Source organism: Populus trichocarpa, chromosome 1 (assembly GCF_000002775.5).
Source record: "Populus trichocarpa isolate Nisqually-1 chromosome 1, P.trichocarpa_v4.1, whole genome shotgun sequence".
NCBI lineage: Eukaryota > Viridiplantae > Streptophyta > Magnoliopsida > Malpighiales > Salicaceae > Populus > Populus trichocarpa.
This window is the reverse complement of record NC_037285.2, coordinates 22,978,296-22,998,727: the sequence shown is the minus strand read 5'-3', so window position 1 is coordinate 22,998,727 and position 20,432 is coordinate 22,978,296. Positions and strand designations below refer to the sequence as shown.

The 20,432-nt window shown below is 31.0% G+C and overlaps 1 protein-coding gene across 2 annotated transcripts; it reads right to left on the bottom strand.

The window, feature by feature from the left end:
- Positions 1 to 6,924: 6,924 nt before the first annotated feature.
- LOC7478507 (pentatricopeptide repeat-containing protein At3g59040) lies at positions 6,925 to 13,155 on the bottom strand. Of its 2 annotated transcripts, XM_024593839.2 has the most exons (8): positions 12,951 to 13,155; positions 12,062 to 12,374; positions 11,188 to 11,478; positions 9,978 to 10,226; positions 9,214 to 9,338; positions 8,524 to 8,622; positions 7,408 to 8,103; positions 6,925 to 7,166 (listed from the first exon to the last, which is right to left on the bottom strand). In XM_024593839.2, the coding sequence occupies exons 1-7, from the start codon at positions 13,004 to 13,006 to the stop codon at positions 7,443 to 7,445; spliced, it is 1,794 nt and encodes a 597-aa protein (XP_024449607.1). In that variant the 5' UTR covers positions 13,007 to 13,155; the 3' UTR covers positions 6,925 to 7,166; positions 7,408 to 7,442. The 2 variants fall into 2 exon arrangements, with proteins under 2 accessions (XP_024449607.1, XP_024449560.1); XM_024593792.2 differs by lacking the exon at positions 6,925 to 7,166 and having other exon boundaries at positions 7,172 to 8,103; positions 12,951 to 13,154.
- Positions 13,156 to 20,432: the final 7,277 nt, after the last annotated feature.

Genomic DNA, 20,432 nt, shown 5'->3' with positions numbered 1-20,432 from the left:
TGTAATCTTGATCTTTGATCTCTCTAAAGATCAGGAAGAGAGATTTTCCAACTTCATCAAAGGGAATGGAAGAGAAGAAAAAGAACTTGCTAGTTTTTCAAATGAGAAACAAGAGATTCAATGCTATGGTTTTTGAGAGAAAGAGAGATTTTTCAAGGGAATCTGCAGAGAGCAAGGAGTGATCTTTTTAGTAGTTAGCAAACAAGAGAAAAAGAAAACGTTTTTATTCTAGAAAATTCAAGACCTTGATCAAGAGATTGAGAGAATGTGGACTTGGACTTCACTTGCTGATGACAATTAACCAACTCTCTAATCTTTCTTTGTTTCAAAGTTATTAAATTTGAATAACAAAACTTAGATCACAAGTTATATACATTTAACCAAATTAATCTGAGTTGAATAAATTCAAAATAATAATTGTTTTAAGATTATTTTAAAAAATAAAATGATATTATTTTAAAATAATAATTAAATTAAATTATAATTAGATTGTTGGAGTCACACCATGTCAATTTTTACCACCTTATTTAATTTTAAAAAAATACATGCCAAATTGAATATATCAAATTGGATTTAATAACACTAATTTGAATGAGTAAATACTAAGCATTAAGAGGATAATAAGAAATGTTTTAATTTATATATATATATATATATATATATATATATATATATATATATATATATAATGCTTATCATATTTTTTTAACATTTAATATTACTCTTTTGGATATTCAAATTATGTGTAATCAAGTTTGGGCTTAAAGATTGGGGAGGGAGTTGATCATGCTAGCCTCAGAGCTAACGCTGAATATTTTCAGTTCAATTCGGTTTTTATAAATAAAAAAAAAATTATTTTTTTTAAAGAAAAAAACCGAAACCGGTTCAAACCGACCGGTTTCGGTTATGTTCAGTTTTTTAGGACAAAAACCGGTTCAAATTGGTTTGGCTCGGTTTTTTCTAGTTTTTTTCGGTTTGGGTTCGGTTCGGTTTTTTCAGTTTTAGACTTATAAAACCGAAACCGAACCAAATCGGTCAGTTTTTTTAAAATTTTAATCAGTTTAATTAGTTTTTTTTACAGTTCAGTTTTTCAATTAATTTTTTTTATTTTTCTCGATTTTTTAATTATTGTTCTCACTTCTACCTGCCTAGCTTTCCAAAGTCATGTCTAGGCTTTGGAAATCCTATCTAGGGCTTCCCCTCTCAAGGGCGGGCAGCCAATTTGGGGCGCGTGACAAGTTAATTTGGTGTTCATTTAAGCTCACATATAGAGACCAGTTGCTTGCACTTGAAGGCGAATATTTAGGTTTCGTCTCCTTCTAAGAAATTGACATTGCACGCCCTTCACGCGCCTTTTCTGCTCTCCAAAGTTTTCTTTCTCTTCAAACTCATAGCTTTCATTTATATCTATATTATTTTTTTAAGTATTTTTAATTTGAAAATATATTAAAATAATATATTTTTAAAATTTTTAAATTTATTTTTAACATTAATATATAAAAACAATTTAAAATCACAAAAAAAATTTAAAGTTAAGAAAAAATAAAAATAAATTATTTTTTTAAAAGCGTTTTTAAAACGCAAAAATAAATAGGATCTAAGTACCTTATTATCTACTCTACACTGTAATAATGCAACGTTTTAAATTGTATTTAACTTCAAAAAATATTATTATTATCATGTTTTTTCAAGTTAAACAATGTTATTAAACCATGTAAACAAACGAAATCTTAGGCACTGTTTGTTTTTGCAGTGTAAAAACGCTTTTAAAAAATTGAATTATTTTATGCTTCAATTAATTTATATTTTTGATTTTTTAGATTGTTTTGATTTGCTGATATTAAAAATAAATTTTAAAAAATAAAAAATATATATTATTTTGATATATTTCCAAACAAAAAAGACACACCTCGCGCAATATCTCATCCTACCAAATTGGTTTTACAAAGAGAACATGGTAGTGTTAGCTCCTCCCCCTCTTCTTCTCCTCCTCTTCTTCTTCCTTTCTTCTAATATTTTGGAACCAATTTATAAATTAATTTACTTTAAATCAAACCAAATTTTCTCTCTCTCTCTCTCTCTCTCTCTCTCTCTATATATATATATATATATATATATATATATATATATATAATTTTAAGAATGCAATCGATGTATTAGCTTTCATGCATTAAGATAATAAATCAACCTCTTCAAAATAAAATATCAAAGTTGGGACTGAAAGATTCATAAAAAAATTATTTTTCATAGCTTTGAAAATGAATAACTAATTAAGAATAGAGTATATACCCTTAACCATGAGGCTCGCCTTCCAAGTTATATATATTAATTAAGGATTCTATATTTTGATACTAAATAAATAATTATGACGATAAACACAGATCATAACCTATACTAATCAAGTAACTTTTTCAAAGAAAGAATGATGAATTATTAATTAATATGTTAAAATAAAATTGTGTTTTACTGTATTCAAACAATTCATTTTAAATCAGTTTCTTATATTTTAAATTATTTACTTGGTTACTATACTTCAATTCTTGTTATCAGTTCTAATATAGTTAAAAAGTAGACTAGAGAACGGGTTTTCGATTTCAATTCATTATTTTTGTTAATTATTTTGGTTGATTAAGATTATTTATTTTAAGTTGAAAATGAATTTTTAGAAGCTAATGATTTTAATGCATTTTGGTAAAACTTGTGCAAAATTGGGTTTTGAAGGCCAGAACATAATGGCCTTGATTTTTCGATGTAGATAGAGTTGCTAGAAGGATAATTTTAAAACCCGGTCCGGTCTGGCAGGTCGATCCAGGATCTGGTAGACTTGGGGCTGGAATCGGGACAAGTTGAAAAAAAAATAGGAGAAGGAAAAACTCAAATGTGACCCCACTGACCTGACAAGTTGACCCGGCAACCCGGATAACCTGGTCAAAAACCCGGTTGTAATCCATTGATTTTTATTTTAACTAAAATAATATCATTTTGTTTTTTTAAAAAAAATTAATTCAAATAATTCAATAACACGATCAAAACCTAAAATCCAATACACCTACCACCAAGCCGGATCTACAAACTATGGCCAGAAGTGTTGTAGCGAGCGATGTGTTGCTCGGGAGCGACAGGCAAAACGTAGTATGCACTTTCTTTCTATTTTTAAAAAAGAAAGTTAATAATTTTGAGACACCTAGACTAAGCTTCACTGGCCTAGGCGCAGACAAGTGGGCAGTGGCCTGACCCAATTTTTATTTTTATTTTATTTTTTGTGTTTTTAATTTTTTAAATTTGTATTTGTTTTTTTTTAATCCTCCAAAATTAATTCTTATTTTCATGAAAAAAAATAAAATATTTTTAATGTATTTTGTATGATGTGTAATTTTTTTTTTGGTATAAACCACGCGGTGTCCTAGACGCTGGTCCAGACTAATCCACGCTCATACCGGGTACATAGAGGTAAAGTGCTCCCCAAGAGAGAGAGGTTCTCCATACACAAGTATGATGTGTAATTGTGTATCCTTACAATTACTGATGAATTTCGAAATATTTGTTGTAACAAATGCTGAAAAGGTGAATATAACATAAACATTTATTTAATAAAAAAGCTTGTGCAACATGCTATGGATCCAAAATGAGATATTCTCCTATAATAATTTTATTGATTTTAACAAATCAAATTACTTGTTTAATATAAAAAAATTATGCAATAGAGAAATAAAAAAAAAAGCCTAGAAATATTTTTCTTGATTTTAAAAATAAAAATCAATTTCACAATCCCCAATAAAAAAATGAATTTTATTAAAATTTTCGTCAAAATGAAATTAGAACCATTTTTTTTATTAAAATCTTCAATCATATTAATATTTTTTTTGCCTTTTAAATTTAAAGTATCGGATTTTTAACTAATATTTACTTTAATTATCATAAAAGTAGATTAAAAAAAAAAGGTATTGAAAGCGGACCTACAGCCTACAGGAACACGCAAGGCCATTTTCCAGTGTAGAACCAAAACTTTCTTGATTTAGTCTTCTGAAAAAGGAAACATTGTCAATTGTCAAATCTAAAATCTGTTTCATTGCTTAATCTTCGAACTCCATGCGAGGATCTAGCTAGAACCCACAGAATTTAAGGTTCTATTTAGAACATTGACACAAGAAATTAGGAGAAGCAATCTACCATAATCAACAGGAAAGTCTCTTCTTCTTGCTGTAGACGAAATCCTGCAGCACTGGTCCTGTGACCTTGTAGATATGATCTATTGACCTGAACCTCTTGTTCTTTCTCTTGGGATAAATCTCTTCTTCGTCTTCTTCTTCGGAGATCGTATAAAAAAGTGAATGGTGATTGCTTGCATCACCCTGATATGATCTTTGTTCTGCTTCTTCTTTCTTGCTGTTTTCGACCTTGATCAGCTTGTCATCCCTGTTGCTCATCTGTACTAGTAGCCAAGCCGAGTCTATTTCTAGCTCTGAGAAGCTCATGATCATATTCTGAGTTCTTCTATCTTTGCATGACACTGGAAATTTAACCATCGTATTTTGTCGTCGGAGAAGAGAAGAGGGAGAGAGGGATGCTTGAGTTTGGAGATTTGGTCTGATCTTGCGTATTTATATAGGAGGAGACATTCAGCATCCGTGTCTTCCTAGGAATTGATGAATTATAAGTCGGTTAAGAAAAATGATTTTTTAAAAAATTTGTTTCTTTTCAGGCGATTATGGGATTGGGACTTAACGACATGTGTCAGATCAAATAACTTTTAATATAAAAAATATTCTTTCAGATAATGATAATATCTTTAAATAAGTAAAAGAAATATGAGAGTTGAGTTATTATCTTGATTCTATTTAATAAATTTAATAATATAATAAAAAATAGATAATAATAACAAATAAATCATTCAAAACAAAATTGACAGGAGTTAATTTGGGTTAGCTTCTCAACCCTGCAACTCGACACATAAAATCAGGATAACTCAATAGAAAAAAAAAAAAAATAATGAAGCCTAAATTTCCAACAAATCTAATATTGAAATATAAAATTAAAAGAAAAAACTCAATTGTAAAAAGAATTTAAAAAAAGTCATAAGTTATCACGCGCTAACCTTTCAAACTCATGACCTAGGTTTTGAGATCGGAATTACTCCATAGAAAGCAAACCTGGAAAAATCATGAAGTCAAATCCTCGATCAACAAATTATTAAAGGATGAAATTGAAAAACAAAGTTTCAATAAAAAAAAGATTCAAAGCAATAAGGATCAAAATTGACATAAAAATAAAATGAAATAAAATGTTAAGGGATGAAACTAAAAAATAAATTCATTAATGAAAATGATTAAAAAAAAGTAAATAACAATTAAAAAAATTAGAGACCAAATTTGACAGATGAAAAATTGGATGCTGAAATTGAAAAAACATTTCACTTTTATAAATTGTTTTAAATAAAATAAATGGTAATAAAAGGAATAAAGACCAAATCTAAAAGAAAAAAATTAAAAAGTTGTAAAAATTTAGAGGGTAAGGTGCGAAAAATGAGGAAAACGAAAAGAAGAAAAAGAAAAAAGAAAAGGTTGCTAACGTTAAACCGAAGATTTGTTGAGTACATATGCACACCCAAAATCAAAAACCATCGCGAAAGCTAGCGCTTATCCATCGGCTAACACTGTAACCTTCATCCGAAGAGCGTAGGCTATCCCACGAGCCGACAACTTTTCATTTGAAATTAATATTTTATATTTATTAAGATTCCAAAATATTCCCCAATCAACTTGATTATATATATAAAAAAAACTATAATGAAAATATAAAAAAGACTTTGGACACCAATTAGAAAAATTAATTTAGTTATTTTACTGTATTGTTTTAAAGAAAAAGTTGAAACAACCCTAAATGCCAAATTGATATTTTTTGCTTTAAAAGATAAGTTAGTCATCTAATTGTCTAAAAGAAAATGAAAGTACCATGTTACCTCTAATAGTCAAGCCAATTGTTTTTACTGAGAAGGGACAAATCAAAATTTTATTTTTCTAATCTACATTGTCAACAAGTCTAGATCCACGGTAAATTTGCTATAGGAATTGTGCTTCCTCTTTTATTTTCTTTATAATTCTACCAAAGAAATTATATTTATTAAATTTTAAATTAAATTATTTATGTTAAACTAGTTCAGAGAAGGTCTCATTACAATGCAAATAGAATCAAGTTTTTTTTTAATGTAAAAAATATATTTAAATCATTAAAACTATTTGATATTATTATTAAACTCAATCCAGTATATCAACCTTAAAACCTCTCATCCCGACTCTTTACCTAACTGGAGTTTAAAATTAAATTGTGTAGAAGTTGCTTTAATATGACTCAGCTGGTTTAGTAGATCCAAAAGTAACACGGACAATGGATAATCGGTAAAAAACATGGTTTGGATTTTTTTAAAAAAAAGAGTCAATATGACTTTTTTTTAATATTGAGACGTCAACATATTAGATTGACCTGAGTTTCGTGGATTAACTCATCAAATTCACGGTTTGGAGACTCCACCAGGTTTAATAATTTTTTTAAAAAATATATTTTTACTTAATTATACGATAATAAAAAAAACATTCTCAAAATCAAGTACAAACTAAATGTTTGAACTTTTATTTTGAGACTACAATAACCTTATAAAAAAATAAATTAAAAAAAATTATAAAGATAAACTTTAAATCAAGAAAATATTAAATGATAAAATTAAAAAAATAATGACGAAACAAAAAGAAAAAAACGAGAGGGAGAATGAAAAAAAAAAAAAAAACACCCACCTCCTTCACAATTCATATAAACCATAAAGGAGGAGATAGGAAATTTAACTTTTACTTTAAATCAATATCTAATTACTTTTTATTCATAAAAATAAATAAATCAGTAAACATGGAATATGGCCGTCTTTTTGTGTAATTCAAATGCTGTTCTTTTATTGATAGAAAATCTTCAAATCACTGATTATTTTAACAAAAGATTTGTTTGATGGCATGGTGTTACATGGTGCTGTGCGGTCACCAGACTAGTACCCAGTAAAAATATCAACTTTGTGCCTCCCTCAGCTCATCCACAGCAGCTTCAAGAGTTTCTGTAACATATTCTTCAACTTGCAACCCATTGTAAGGTTTTGACAACTGGTATCCTAAACGCAAACTAACCTGTAGAGAGATGGGACGTCATGGTTCCATTAACAAGAATAAAAACAGCAAATTCAAGTGTTGAAGGAAACTTCCAAGTATTTTGGGCTCTATCAGAAAGATTTCCCTTCCCACCCTACACGGTTGAAGTTCTCTCATACACTATTATATATATTTGTAATAAAAAAGAAAAAGATTTCATAAGAATAAAATACACAAAAAAATTGATTTGCCATGAAGCAACTCTAGCTGATTATGTTACCTAAACATATTTCACAGCCGAAAACTGTCCACGAATTACAAATCAATGACAGTAAGAGCATGTAGTGCTTCCAAGTTATGTTGATTATCCCCATCAAGAAATATCAAGTCTTCGCACTCTTTACTGTATGAAACTGTCTTTGCTGTATCATCCACTCCATCACAATCATCCTCGTCATCATTCTTGTCAGCTTCATCATAGTCATCCTCATCATCTGTTTCATCATCACTGCCATCGTCATCTGCAAACCTAGAAGCCCCGTTAATGCTTTGTATACCACAATCATCTGGATATCCTACAAGTTGACTGGCTTCCTTTTGTTCATCCTGTGTCTTGGCCAGAGATAGAAGAATGTTCTGTGCCTTCTGGTCAGGAGGGACCCCATGATGCTCCATTTCCTTGTACCAAATAACAGCACTGCCAAAATCCTTGTTCTTACCATATGCGTCCATTATTGTAGTGAGAATTGTCTGGTTTGCTTTGATACTGTTTAACTGCATTTCTTCATATATTTCCATCATCTTTTCAAGATTATTTACCTTGGCATGCCCTTTGATCAGTGCCCCATAAGTGACGACGTTGGGTTTAAGACCATCTTGTCTCAGTCTTTTGAAGAAATTTTCAGCACCCTCCATATCAGAAGCATTCACATATGCTGATAACATCGTTGTATAAGAGCAAAGATCTGGGGTGCATCTGCATTACATATAGACAGAAGTATGCCATCTTCAATAAAAAGTTTGACTAACATACAACTTGCACAAACAGAAGTACTTGCAATGCGAGTGGCTGGACTCACTTTCTATAATCTGTTTGTATATGCATGTGATTGGTCTATTACAGTGATTAAACTTGTAGAGTGGTATCCTTATGGACCAAAATATATGAATGTAACCTTGCAATTTGTGGCTGTATTTCAAAATACTCAAATTGTGGACATATGGGATACATAAAAGAAAAGAGAAGATATGGTATGCCACCCCAAGATCAATTGATATGTTATGTAGGCCCTGTTTGTTTATAAACAAACATACACGTAGATTGCTTAAACAGAACTCCATCAGTAACATGATATTGAGAAATGAACTATGTTTGTTTCAGATTGGGAAACATTACCTGTCTCTTCTCATGCTCTTGAACACCACCCGAGCTTGCTCCACCATTCCGGAGATAGCAAATGCATCGAGCAAGATGTTATAAGCTTTGTGGCTTGGCCTACAAGATAGCACAACAGTATGGTAACTCCCACAATTAACAATATGCTATTAAATTTACAGCATTATCTAGCTGATGAACAATGAGCTCCAGACTTGTCTTGTCGCAGTAAGCAGAAAAATCTGAAACAGAAATATGAAAACTTAAAAAAACTTCAATCTAAAACATGATGCTGACAAAAGGTTTATCCTGCATACAACAAGATGTATTGGACTAATGGAAGGTCTTTTCATCAGTTTTTCTTCCTGGTCGGAGTTCACTAGATGATAGTTAATGCTTGTGTTAGATTGGCTCATATCTAATGTTTAAGGGAAAGTTTCACCCTAATGCAACACATCTTCAACCTGTGTAAACCATAAGTACTTGAAAACTTCTATGAATCATGTTGAAAACTTGACTAATAATGAGAAGTCTTTTTCGAGGACTTGAGTTTCTTCAATTTATTTTTGATAATTATGTACATGCAATTGTGCATACATTTTGGCAGGAGATGGGGGGGATTAACACAATTATCATGATAGAACTCAAACCATGCGCTAACTGTCTAACATCATTACAGAAAATAAAACTTGACTTGTAGTTTCTATTCACCTGACACCAGCATCCAGCATCTCTTCAAAAACAGCTAAAGCTTCTTCTTCCCTTCGAGCTCTCCCATAAGCTTTAATGAGCAATGCGTAGCTCACAACATCAGGTCGAAGGCCAGATCTTTGCATCTAGAATTATGCAATTTACTTCAAAATCTGGTAAGTTTATTACAACAGGATAATAAAAGGAAAGACAAAATGGAAATACTGAATAATAGATAAATCAAACCCTTAATCACCACAGAAACCTTATAAGACTATCTGGGCATGTCTAAAAAGGTGGGTAGTAGTATCCATGCACAACCAATTAAGTTCTGCACTCAAATTGCATGGTAAAATATTCATCACAACCATCTTGATGTATGATGCAGAAACAATTTTCATCCATTCCCTACCACATATGTACCACATATCTTATTACATCCTGATATTAAAAATAAAAAAAAACAATTAGCACTTCCAAAGTTCTGCATCCCAGAAAAATTCCCTCAGACCGATTGAAAATGACCAACTGTCTTGGCCTCAGGAAGAAGGCCACTAGCAAGCATGCATATTACATATGAAGTCTAAAGAAACCCCCCCTTTTTTTCCTGTTTACTTCTATACTAGCATACTAAAAGATTGTTCACCCTCTCGCTACTGAACAGTGTCTCAAGAGTATTGGTATCATTGGATGTAATTGAATATTGACTTGCATGGTCAAAATATGTCTCTTTTTTCTGAATCCAAGAATATGAAATATAGATTAGATAATTTCTCGAATATTACCTGGTCATAGATCTTCGAAACCTCCTTATAATTAGTTTCAAATGACATTAGACTGTTATAAGTAACAGTGGATTGTGGAACTCCTCGCTCAGCCATCAGCGCAAATACTTTACGAGCCTTTTCATAATTCCCAGCCTTTTTCTGCATATATATCATCATATGGAACATTTTTTGATCTGGTTCCAAAGGTGAATTTTCTTTATTGAGAAGAGTCTCAAAAACTTCTTCAGCTTCCTTAAATTTGTTTCCCTGGAGTAAAATCCCATAGAAAATCACTAAACTGAAAGATGTATCAAACAAAAGCATCACTTTGTGATTTAAGGCCCATGAAAAGGATAACCCAAGGAAAACAATTACGGATAGTAGCATGTCAAGTCATTTGCATCCCATATGCCTTAACCAAAAAATCTGAAGGTACTCTACCTTAAATGGGTAATAATCTGACGAGATGTAAAAAAAACAATTACTCCAAGAAAAGTGCTTTCATTGAATTACATATAAATCCATATAAAATCCCACATTTACAATCATGAAAAGCGATGCAGAAAACCTCCAGCTGGTTCTACATGCATAGACACACAGTCACAGTCGATATCCATGTAGAATTCATAGTATTTCAGTAAGGGTCCATTTGAATGAGTTTTTCATATATTTGCTTCAGATCACAACACATGGAAACCTCTGAAACAGATACATAAATCAAGCATGCACTCATTCACACGCGCATAAAACTTGTCTTTTCCTTGAATTTGATGTGAATGTGATGACATGGAACCTCTGAAACATAGTGATATAGACACTCATTCACACAGTACACCCATAAGCAAAACATAACTATCACATTTTAATCCTACTTTAAGCTGCAGACTAAATTTTAATAGCAAATGTGAAACAATAAATGCAAGTTTTTGAGACTTCTAAAATGTCAAATGGTGATGGTCAAACTTAGTTCTGCGCCTATTTCATGATTCAAAGGTTCCAACCATGCCAGGGAGAAATTAAATACTTCAGCTGTCAACCTAGCCCAAATTTCTAGGGACATTGCAATTTCCTTTGTCATTGTCTCATAAGATAGGTACATAGCTTAGTATTTTAATGAGTTCATTAGAATATGGATCACAAAATCTGAGTTTGAAATCAAACTCACAAATAAGTCAAGTAAAAACACAAATGCAAACAAAGATGAGGTGTTTTTAGAAAGGTACGCTACCTCAACAAATGTTTTTAGTATTATTTGATACGTCAAAGCAGAGGGCTCAGGGCCTGAGGTCTGCATCCTCCGAAAGATGGCTTCAGCATTGTTATATCGGCCTCCTCTTCCATATGCCTCCATAAGTGCAGTGTGTGATACAACATTTGGCACATAACCATTCCCATTCATAGATCTCAAAACCATTTCAGCCCCATTGAAATCCCCTAGCTTTCCATAAGCAGTGATAAGCATAAGGAAATCCATTTCGTTGAAGTCCCACCAATGCTGTGACTGAAGCCATTCTAAAATCTAGCAGATAAAGTAGATTAGCATGCAAAACACACAGTCTAAACATCCAAATCATAGAACACTAGCAGGAATGAGTTCGGGACAGCTACTTAATTTTTTTGTCATAGAAAAGGACAAATTAAATCAATGAGCCACCTCTTATATATCCCTGTTCCTAAAAGAAAAAAATGCTACCTAATAGACACAAGTTTCCTTAAAACCAAAATGCTGACACCCTAGGTTTGATAAACAAGCATAACCATATTTTTCCTTCTGAAATAATAGAACAGTCGAGATGATCAATTGAAACAATACATAGGCGATGCCTTTAAGAACCAGTGGTTCTCATACATCCCAATCTTTATGAGAGAGATTTTTCAATCCATCATATGATATGAATACAATCTATTATCCTCAGGAAGTGATTGAGCACTAAACCCTGAAAGGTACTGTAACTCAGTCACAACTACTTGTGCTTAGATTCATAATCTGAACTTCACTCTATAAATGATCAAAATCTTTTAACTTTTCCTCTCTTGAGTTTATACTGCTAATAATTATCGCAACAATTTACACAAAAAGCACTAGCTCCTTTATTGCATACCTCACTAACAAGATCCCATTTCTTTAGCTGCTTAAACCTAACTAATGTGCCCAAAACCAGGTCTCTAGGAAGACCATCTTTCTTGATTCTCTCCCTTCTAAGCACAGAAACTGCAGAACCTGTATCCTCGATTTGCTTCATCAGTCTCCTCCAATTCTTCTGATCAGCTTCATCAGACGCATCTTTAAATACTTCCACTTTCCTTCTCTTTTGCAAAAACTTTCTAGGAGACAACATACCCATAGACACTACTTCCAATCTTCGATGGATTTTAATGTTTGCGATGAAAGGATTAGCATGCATTTTTGGCTGGCTGAAACATAAAGCAATATACAAGCACTGTTATCTCTCTACTACAAAACAAACCTCGAAAAAATGGACCCAATATGGTGCTTTTCATGTTTGAAAAAAAAAAATTGCTGTAGCCCAGTTTCTTTAGAAATAACAAACAAAGAAGCACCACTCAGCTCAGAAATTATTTTAAGCAATAGAATTCGTTGATACAACTAACAAGAAGCAACCCAATAGCATATAAGGAGACACCATTTGCAATGACAAACACACAAATCATCACATGACCGGACCACGATATGGCATGTGATAAGATGCAGAATAATCTGATTCCCACTTCAAAAAATGCTACTTTTGAGGTAAAACTTTCTTTATTTTCAGTGGAAAGAAACACTCACAAGCTAAGAATTCAAAAAATTCAAACTTTTCACTCATTTCTTTATAAACCACCTGAAAATTGAACGAGCACTTTCTTTCTGCGTTAAATCCAAAAGGGTCAGTTTCAAAACAAAAACAAAACATTTCTTTCTTTCTTGCTAAAGATAAGACTAGAAGGACACAAAATTGAGGTAGGGAGAGAGGGAGAAGGAGAACAGACCTCCAATTACTAGAAGAAGCAGAGATACAGGGCCTAAGAGATAGGGCTGGGGCCATTTCTTCTATGCAAAAATATTTAATGCCAAGCCAGCTGGGTACTTGCTCGGCTCTTCTTCTTCTTCTATCTTTCCACTCTATCTATAAATTATCTTTACGCAGAGTGCCGAGTAGTGTATTTGCAAGCGCTTCTTTACTGTTTTCTTTCCGATAATACTCATTAATTTTTGTTTCTTCTATTTATAATTAAAGATATTAAATCCGGCTAAAGTTATCCAAATCAATAATTTAATTGGAATTTAATGGATATCCAGATAATATATAAGAATTTTCTTTATAGTTATTTCACTAAATAAATAAGAGGTAGGTACATGTATTATCAAACTTGATTTAAAATCTATTAAAACCCTGAAATATATATTTATATTAAATAAATATATTTATAGAACATTTAAATATTTTTAATATATTATAATATACATATCTCATTATATAATATTATCATTCTATCATTTAATATACATATACATATTTCAAATAAATAAATTAAATATTTTATTTTTTATTAAATAATAAATAATAAATACTCATATGAATACTCAAAACTCAATGAATAGTTTATAAATATCTAAATTTTTTATCCAATAAATAATGGATATGGTATAAATATTAAAAAATCCAACCATTGAGTATTGATTGTCATCCTACAAGTCACCTAATTAATATGTTCTAATTTTTTTAAAATGAAATCATTTTATAAAAAATTTAAATCTTAAACTATGTTCTTATCAAAGATATTGGTTGACTCATTAAGTCTATTAGATCAATTCTAGATTGACTTTATTTACATCATGCCCAGGTTAGAGATCAAGTTAGTTGGATCCTGAGTTAACTCGTGAAGTCGAGCTAAGTTTAATATGTTTGTTTATAATAATTAACATAATTTTTTTCCTTCTCTTTTTACAATGATAATACACTCACACATTAAGAGTGTGTTTGGCAGTGTGGTTGCGGGTGCTTTTCAAATAGCTTTTCGTGCCGAAATACATGCCAATGATGTTTTTTTATTTTTAAAAATTATTTTTGACATCAGCACATCAAAACGATCCAAAAAATACAAACCGCACTCAATTTTAGCAAAAAAAAATTTCAAAATTTGATGAAACGCAGTTACAAACGCAATGCCAAACGGTGTCTAAAACTTACTGATATTTTACAAATTTAGACCTAATGGTAGATGACTAGTGAACCAATGGTAGGTAAATTTGTTCGTGTGTGTGTGTGTGTGTGTGTGTGTGTGTAACTCAAATAAATAACCCATAACAGTGATGGTAAAGTTAAACTATCATTCCATAGACTTTCAACCAATTCTAGATTCTTAGATAAATCTTTTATATCCAGTACATTAAATTTTGGGAGAATTTCTAAAATTTCCTCGGTAATAAATATATCTTATCATACAAACTCATCTAAAAAATCAACATTTGATATTCGTAGCACAAATTTCCAAAATATTGATTATACCACAAATATTCTCAAACTATTATATACAAATACTAACCAACTTTCTCCACCAACCTCTCTAACATTCTTATATGTAACCAAAAACATCTAGAATGAATTGATTGTTCTTGAAATAGATTTTATTATAAACAAAAACTATTTTATTGATGATTTTTATAGTATCTATAACTCTAAAAAGAGATCTTAGTTCTTTAAAAATTTCATGAAAGAAAGACATGAAATATAAAAATATTTTTATAATTTTGTTGCATTACATAAAATCCAAATTATGTTCTTTAATTGGTTCAAATCATTTTATGTATTTGAATACCATATTACATATTCATTTTTAAAGCATGCATGTCTTTTAACATGTAGAAACAAAACCCATGTTTCAAAACTTACTAGTGGTACTTTTATTGAGTTTGAACATCTACCCTTTAGAAACCTTAAAATCCTTTATAATAGTTAGATTGTAGATGTTGCCCCTTGCAAAAACCCAAGTGAAGACATCACTACAAACACCAAACACGTTATCCAACAAAACAACTTTACCAATAACAACCTCAATACCATATGAAAACAACTGCCCAAAACAGAGAAACAAATCCAAAAGACTATTGTTTCTCCAGTTGAAACTACAAAACCTTTAGACCAGAAGTTAAAAAAACTCAGTATCAAACCATACCAAATTACAAGAACTAGCCAAACTTAATTCCAAAACAACAAAAATGACTTTTTTAAAGCCATTAAAGATCACCTTAACCACCTTGAAGTTTCGCCCTCCAGCTGATGGCTCTTGACTCCCTCACAAGTCAGTAATAATCCCTAAATCTCCACAAGCCACATAAACGTTATTCAGAATTATCAAACTCAAACCATTAATAAAGAAGCCTTTTAGGAAGAAACTCCTGAAATTAATAAACTTGTTTAGAGAAATCTTACTCCTAAAACAACCATTGCTCCTAATATATCCCTCAATAATGAACTAGTTGTTATAAACCAACACAGATTCAATACATCTTCCCTCTATGAATGGAACATAAACGGAATGTCCAGATACAATATCCTAAACACCTTACAACAAATGACCATAGTTGTCAATGCCTACAAAACCCAAACTGGAACTTCAAATAAAGCTATAGTCGAACTCTTTATAACTGGTTTTTCTGGTCGGTAAAAAGGATAATGAGATTATCATCTCACTGAAACCCAACACCTTGAAATCCTTAACTCCATCCAAATGACTGAAGACCAAATACATATCCTTACCTCTGATGGAAACACCATCCAAGATGCAGTTTCAACCCTTATTTTAACTATTTTCCTATATTTTGTAGGAGATCCTTCCCATCTTAAAGACAAAAAATATTAAACTTTTTTCCATATTAGATACGAAAAACTCACTGACTTCCAATGATATATAAAGACTTTTCTTACTTATGTCCTGCTCCAAGAAGATTCAAACCAACCCTTCTAGAAAGAAAAATTCCTTATTGGTTTGCCGACGCTCCTAGAAGAAAGAGTCAGGGATAAAATCAAAGACATTTTTGTCTTCAAAACAATCCCTTATGACCAGGTAACATATGGTGAGTTTGTCGATTTTACCTAAAAAAAATATCTTAACTTTAAACTTCAGAAACACCTGAAGTGGGAAATGAGAAGAGCTAGACTGGAACTGGGAAGTTTTTGTCAACAATTTGACCTATCCCTACCAAAGCCAACTTGTAGTGGTTCATGCTCCAAATCTACCACCTCAAAGCCCAACAAACCACCTAATAGAGAATCATTTCATAAACACAAAAAATGTTTTTATACTAAATCTTAGTCCTATTACAAAAAGACCATTACAAAACCCATAAAAACCTTTTCAGTCAAAACAAAAACTCAAGCCTAAATTTGACCTTAAAAGCATTACTTGTTACGAATAAAGCAAGAAAAGTCATACCTCTAAATTTTATCGAATCAATACAAAGTTACATAAACTACAATTAAAAGAATAAGTCATCCATTATATCCAAAATATTTTGGTTGAAACATATGAGACTAAATCCAGCCTGTCAGACATTTCTGAAGAACCCTTCCAAATAAATGAGTTAGCAATATCCAGTTTTGATCTAGACACATCAAACCATAACACTTCAAAACAAATAAATGTCTTAAACCAAGATGAAGAATTTATTCTTGAAGCTGTCAAAAGACTTAATAATCTTTAATTGCAAAAAACCTATATGGACAAACTTATAAGTTCTTTTGGTAAGTTAAAGACACTACAATTTGTTCAAAGATAGTCATTATTGTCATCAACCAGTACAAATAACTACGACCTTACCAAAATTCTCAATAAAAAAAATCTAAACATGTTGCTACTATCTCATATCTATAATCTGAAATTAAAACCCTTAACACTGAACTACAAAACCCCAAACAAGCCCAACAAAAAGACTATGCTAGTTTACAACACTTTCTTACTAAGTTAGAAAGCCACTCTGATTCTGAACCAGAATCAGAAGACCAAACCTTAGAGAATTATATATTGGATCATGCATTGTCAAATATTAAGCACGTTCCTGAAGATTTTCTACATGTTTTAACTCAAATTACTTTAAAAAACATATTATAAAAATTACAGTAATCTTTTCAAATGATTTTAAAATAGATATTATTGCATTGTTTGATACATATGAAGATTTGAATTGCATTAAAGAAGGAATAGTTCCAAAACGATTTTTACAAAGCACTTTTTTTAAAAAAATTATATAACAAATAATACTAAATTAGTTATTGAATACAAAACTCAAGCATAAGTTTTTAATGATGAGTTTTATCTTTTTTTTTTATTGGTACTAATGATATTAATCACATTGTTATTCTTAGCACTCCTTTTATTAACATGATTAGTCCTTACAAAACTAATCATGAAAGTATTATTTCAAAAATCAATGGTTTGAAACTTGTTTTTCCTTTCTTAGAAAAGCCAAAGACTAGGAATTTAAATCTAAACAAGGCATGTTTTATTCATACTCATCACATGAATACATTGATTAGAGAAAAGCAATATCATCTCGTGTATTTTAGACAATATGACTTTTTACAAAAAAAATGAGCAGCAGTTACAAAATCTTATTTTACAAAAAAGAATTTTAGAATTTCAAAGCAAGATAGAAAAAAAGATTTGTTCTGATTTACCAAATGCCTTTTGAAAAAGAACGCATGTTCTTGATCTTCCTTATGATGATAATTTTAATGGAAAAAACAATTCCTACAAAAGCAAGACCTATTCAAGTGAATGTTGAGTTAGAACAACATTGTCAACTCGAAATCAAATATTTAGAGTCTAAAGGTCTTATATAAAAATCAAGTTCACTTTGGTCGTGTGTAGCTTTTTATGTTAACAAAAATTCTGAAATTGAACCTTTGAATTAAAAACCTTGGCTTGTTATAAATTATAAATATTTGAACAAAGCTTTAAAATGAATTAGATATTCAACCCCAAATAAAAAAATATTTTTTTTATAAAAATTACATTCTGCATTCATATTTTCAAAGTTTTATATAAAATTAGAATTTTAGCAAATTCAAATTCATCCAAAAGATCATTACAAAACTGCATTTACAATCCTATTTGATCAATATGAGTGGAATGTCATGCCATTTGGATTAAAAAAATGCTCCCTTTGAATATCAAAAAAATCATGAATGATATTTTCATTGCATATTCAAAATTCTGCATAATATGCATTAATGATATTCTTATCTTTTCAAATTCAATAGAACAACATTTCAAATATTTACAGACATTCTTCTATGTTGAAAAGAAAAATGGTTTAGTTGTTTAAATTTTTTTTTCTCTTTTCCAAACTAGTATTTGTTTTCTTGGTCATTATGTCTTCTAATGAACAATTACACCTATTGAGAGATTCCTTACATTTGCTACTAAATTTCCTAACAAAATTCTAGAAAAAAACCCAATTACAAAGGTTTTTAGGAAATCTTAATTATGTTCTAGACTTTTATCCTAATGTGAGTAGAATAGAAAAACTCTTTCATGATAGGTTGAGAAAGAACCTTATTCCATGGTCTGATGAATATACTAGAATTGTTCGACAAATTAAAAAACAGGTCTAAGAAATTCTTTGTTTACATATTGTCAATCTCTTAGCTCCTAAAATAGTTGAGACAGATGTTTCTGAATTAAGGTACAAGAGTATTCTTAAACAAGTACAAAAGAACAAAGAAGAAATTCTTCAATTTACATATGCACATTATAATGATTTTCAAAAGAACTATTCTACTATATAAAAAAAGAATTTCTTTCCATTGTGTTATGCATTACAAAATCTCAAAATGATTTATTAAATAAAAAATTCCTTTTACATATCGATTGCAAATCTACTAAAGAAATTTTACATAAAGATGGTCAAAATATTGCTTCAAAACATATTTTTTTCCCGATGACAAGCTATATTAAGTATTTTTTATTTTGACATAAAATATATAAAAGGAGATATAAATTTCATTTCTGATTTCCTAACCAGATAATTCATCCAAAACAGGTCCTAATGTCTCCCAAATCCAAATCCAGAGATAAAGTCTAAATCTTCAAAATCTCAAAAATCACAAAACCCTATAAAACCCCTTTTCGTAACCATTTCTTCTGCAAAACCAATTAAATCCTAGTATGAAGCAGTAATTAAAGATGAGGAAGCATAACGCTCTTTACATGTACAAAATTGGGTAGAATCCATATCCAATTCGCTAGAATTGCTTTTAACCTTACAAATTATAAGTCATAAATCATCACTGGAAAAAAAAAACTTTCTCAGGTAGGTGAAACTCTCGAACCAATTTCCAAAACAGAAGCAGGTTCTTCCTCATAAAAACCCTTATTTTATTTTAATCCAAATTCTTCATTTGAACTATTTCAAAAGCTTTCAAAAGAAAAATTTGATTACATTGAAAAACCAAAATTTCAAAATATTTTAACCATAGTTTTGAAACCCGGACCGGCCCGACGGGTCGATCCAGGACCCGGCCGACCCGGGCTTGGGACCGGTCCGGGTCTAAGTAAAAACCCGCCGGGGAGTTAGCCTGGCAAAACCCGGTCGACCCAAAACCCGGTTGACCCGGGTAAACCCGACTACCTTCCTTTTTTTTTATATCAAAACAAGTATCCCCTACCTCACCTGAAAACAAGAAGACAACCCTTCTTCAACAGTTAGATATCTCCAATCTGTACTTCAATATCTCAACAAAAATCCTGCAAAAGTTTTCAAATATTCTCCAAAATCCTCCAGCAGAAACTTCTCATATATGATCAAAAGCTTCTCCCCACTAAACTAATTTGGGAAAATAAGAACTGAAGCCCTAGATTACGGGCCAAACTGATGGGATCTAGTCACAAATGAGAAAAATGATAGATTTATTTCCATGCCAAAAGAAAGTGAAATCCAAAAAAAAGAAGAAGAAAACAGTATCCCTTACCTCACCTGAAAACACACCTCTAGAATTTCAAATTCCTTAACCAAGTTCTCCTCGCTCGTAACTTTAAACTAACAAGACAAATTAATTTTCTCTTTATTATTTAAACAATCACTGCAGCACCCCTTTGAATCTCCCTTTGTTTCTCTCTTGTTCTCTTCCCTTCAGAAGTCAGATCCATCCCACAACCATTGCTCTCTTTCTCACAGATCTCTTCCAAAACTCTTAAATTCTCACTAATTCTGGAGGTTCTTGTTTCAAAGTTCAAGTTTTTTTGAGTTTTTGGTGCTGGGTTTTGAGAGATAATGAAGAAATTGAAGTGGGGGCTTGATGGTTGTTGACAAGAAGATAACTTCGAAGCAGAGAGTGACAAGGCAATAGATTTTACGGTCACTTAAAGTATGATAATTGTTTTTTTTTTTGGTTGACCCGGGTCAACCCATCTGACCCGTAACCCGATCATTAGACCGGGTCGACCACCGGGTTGGGTTTCAAAGCTATG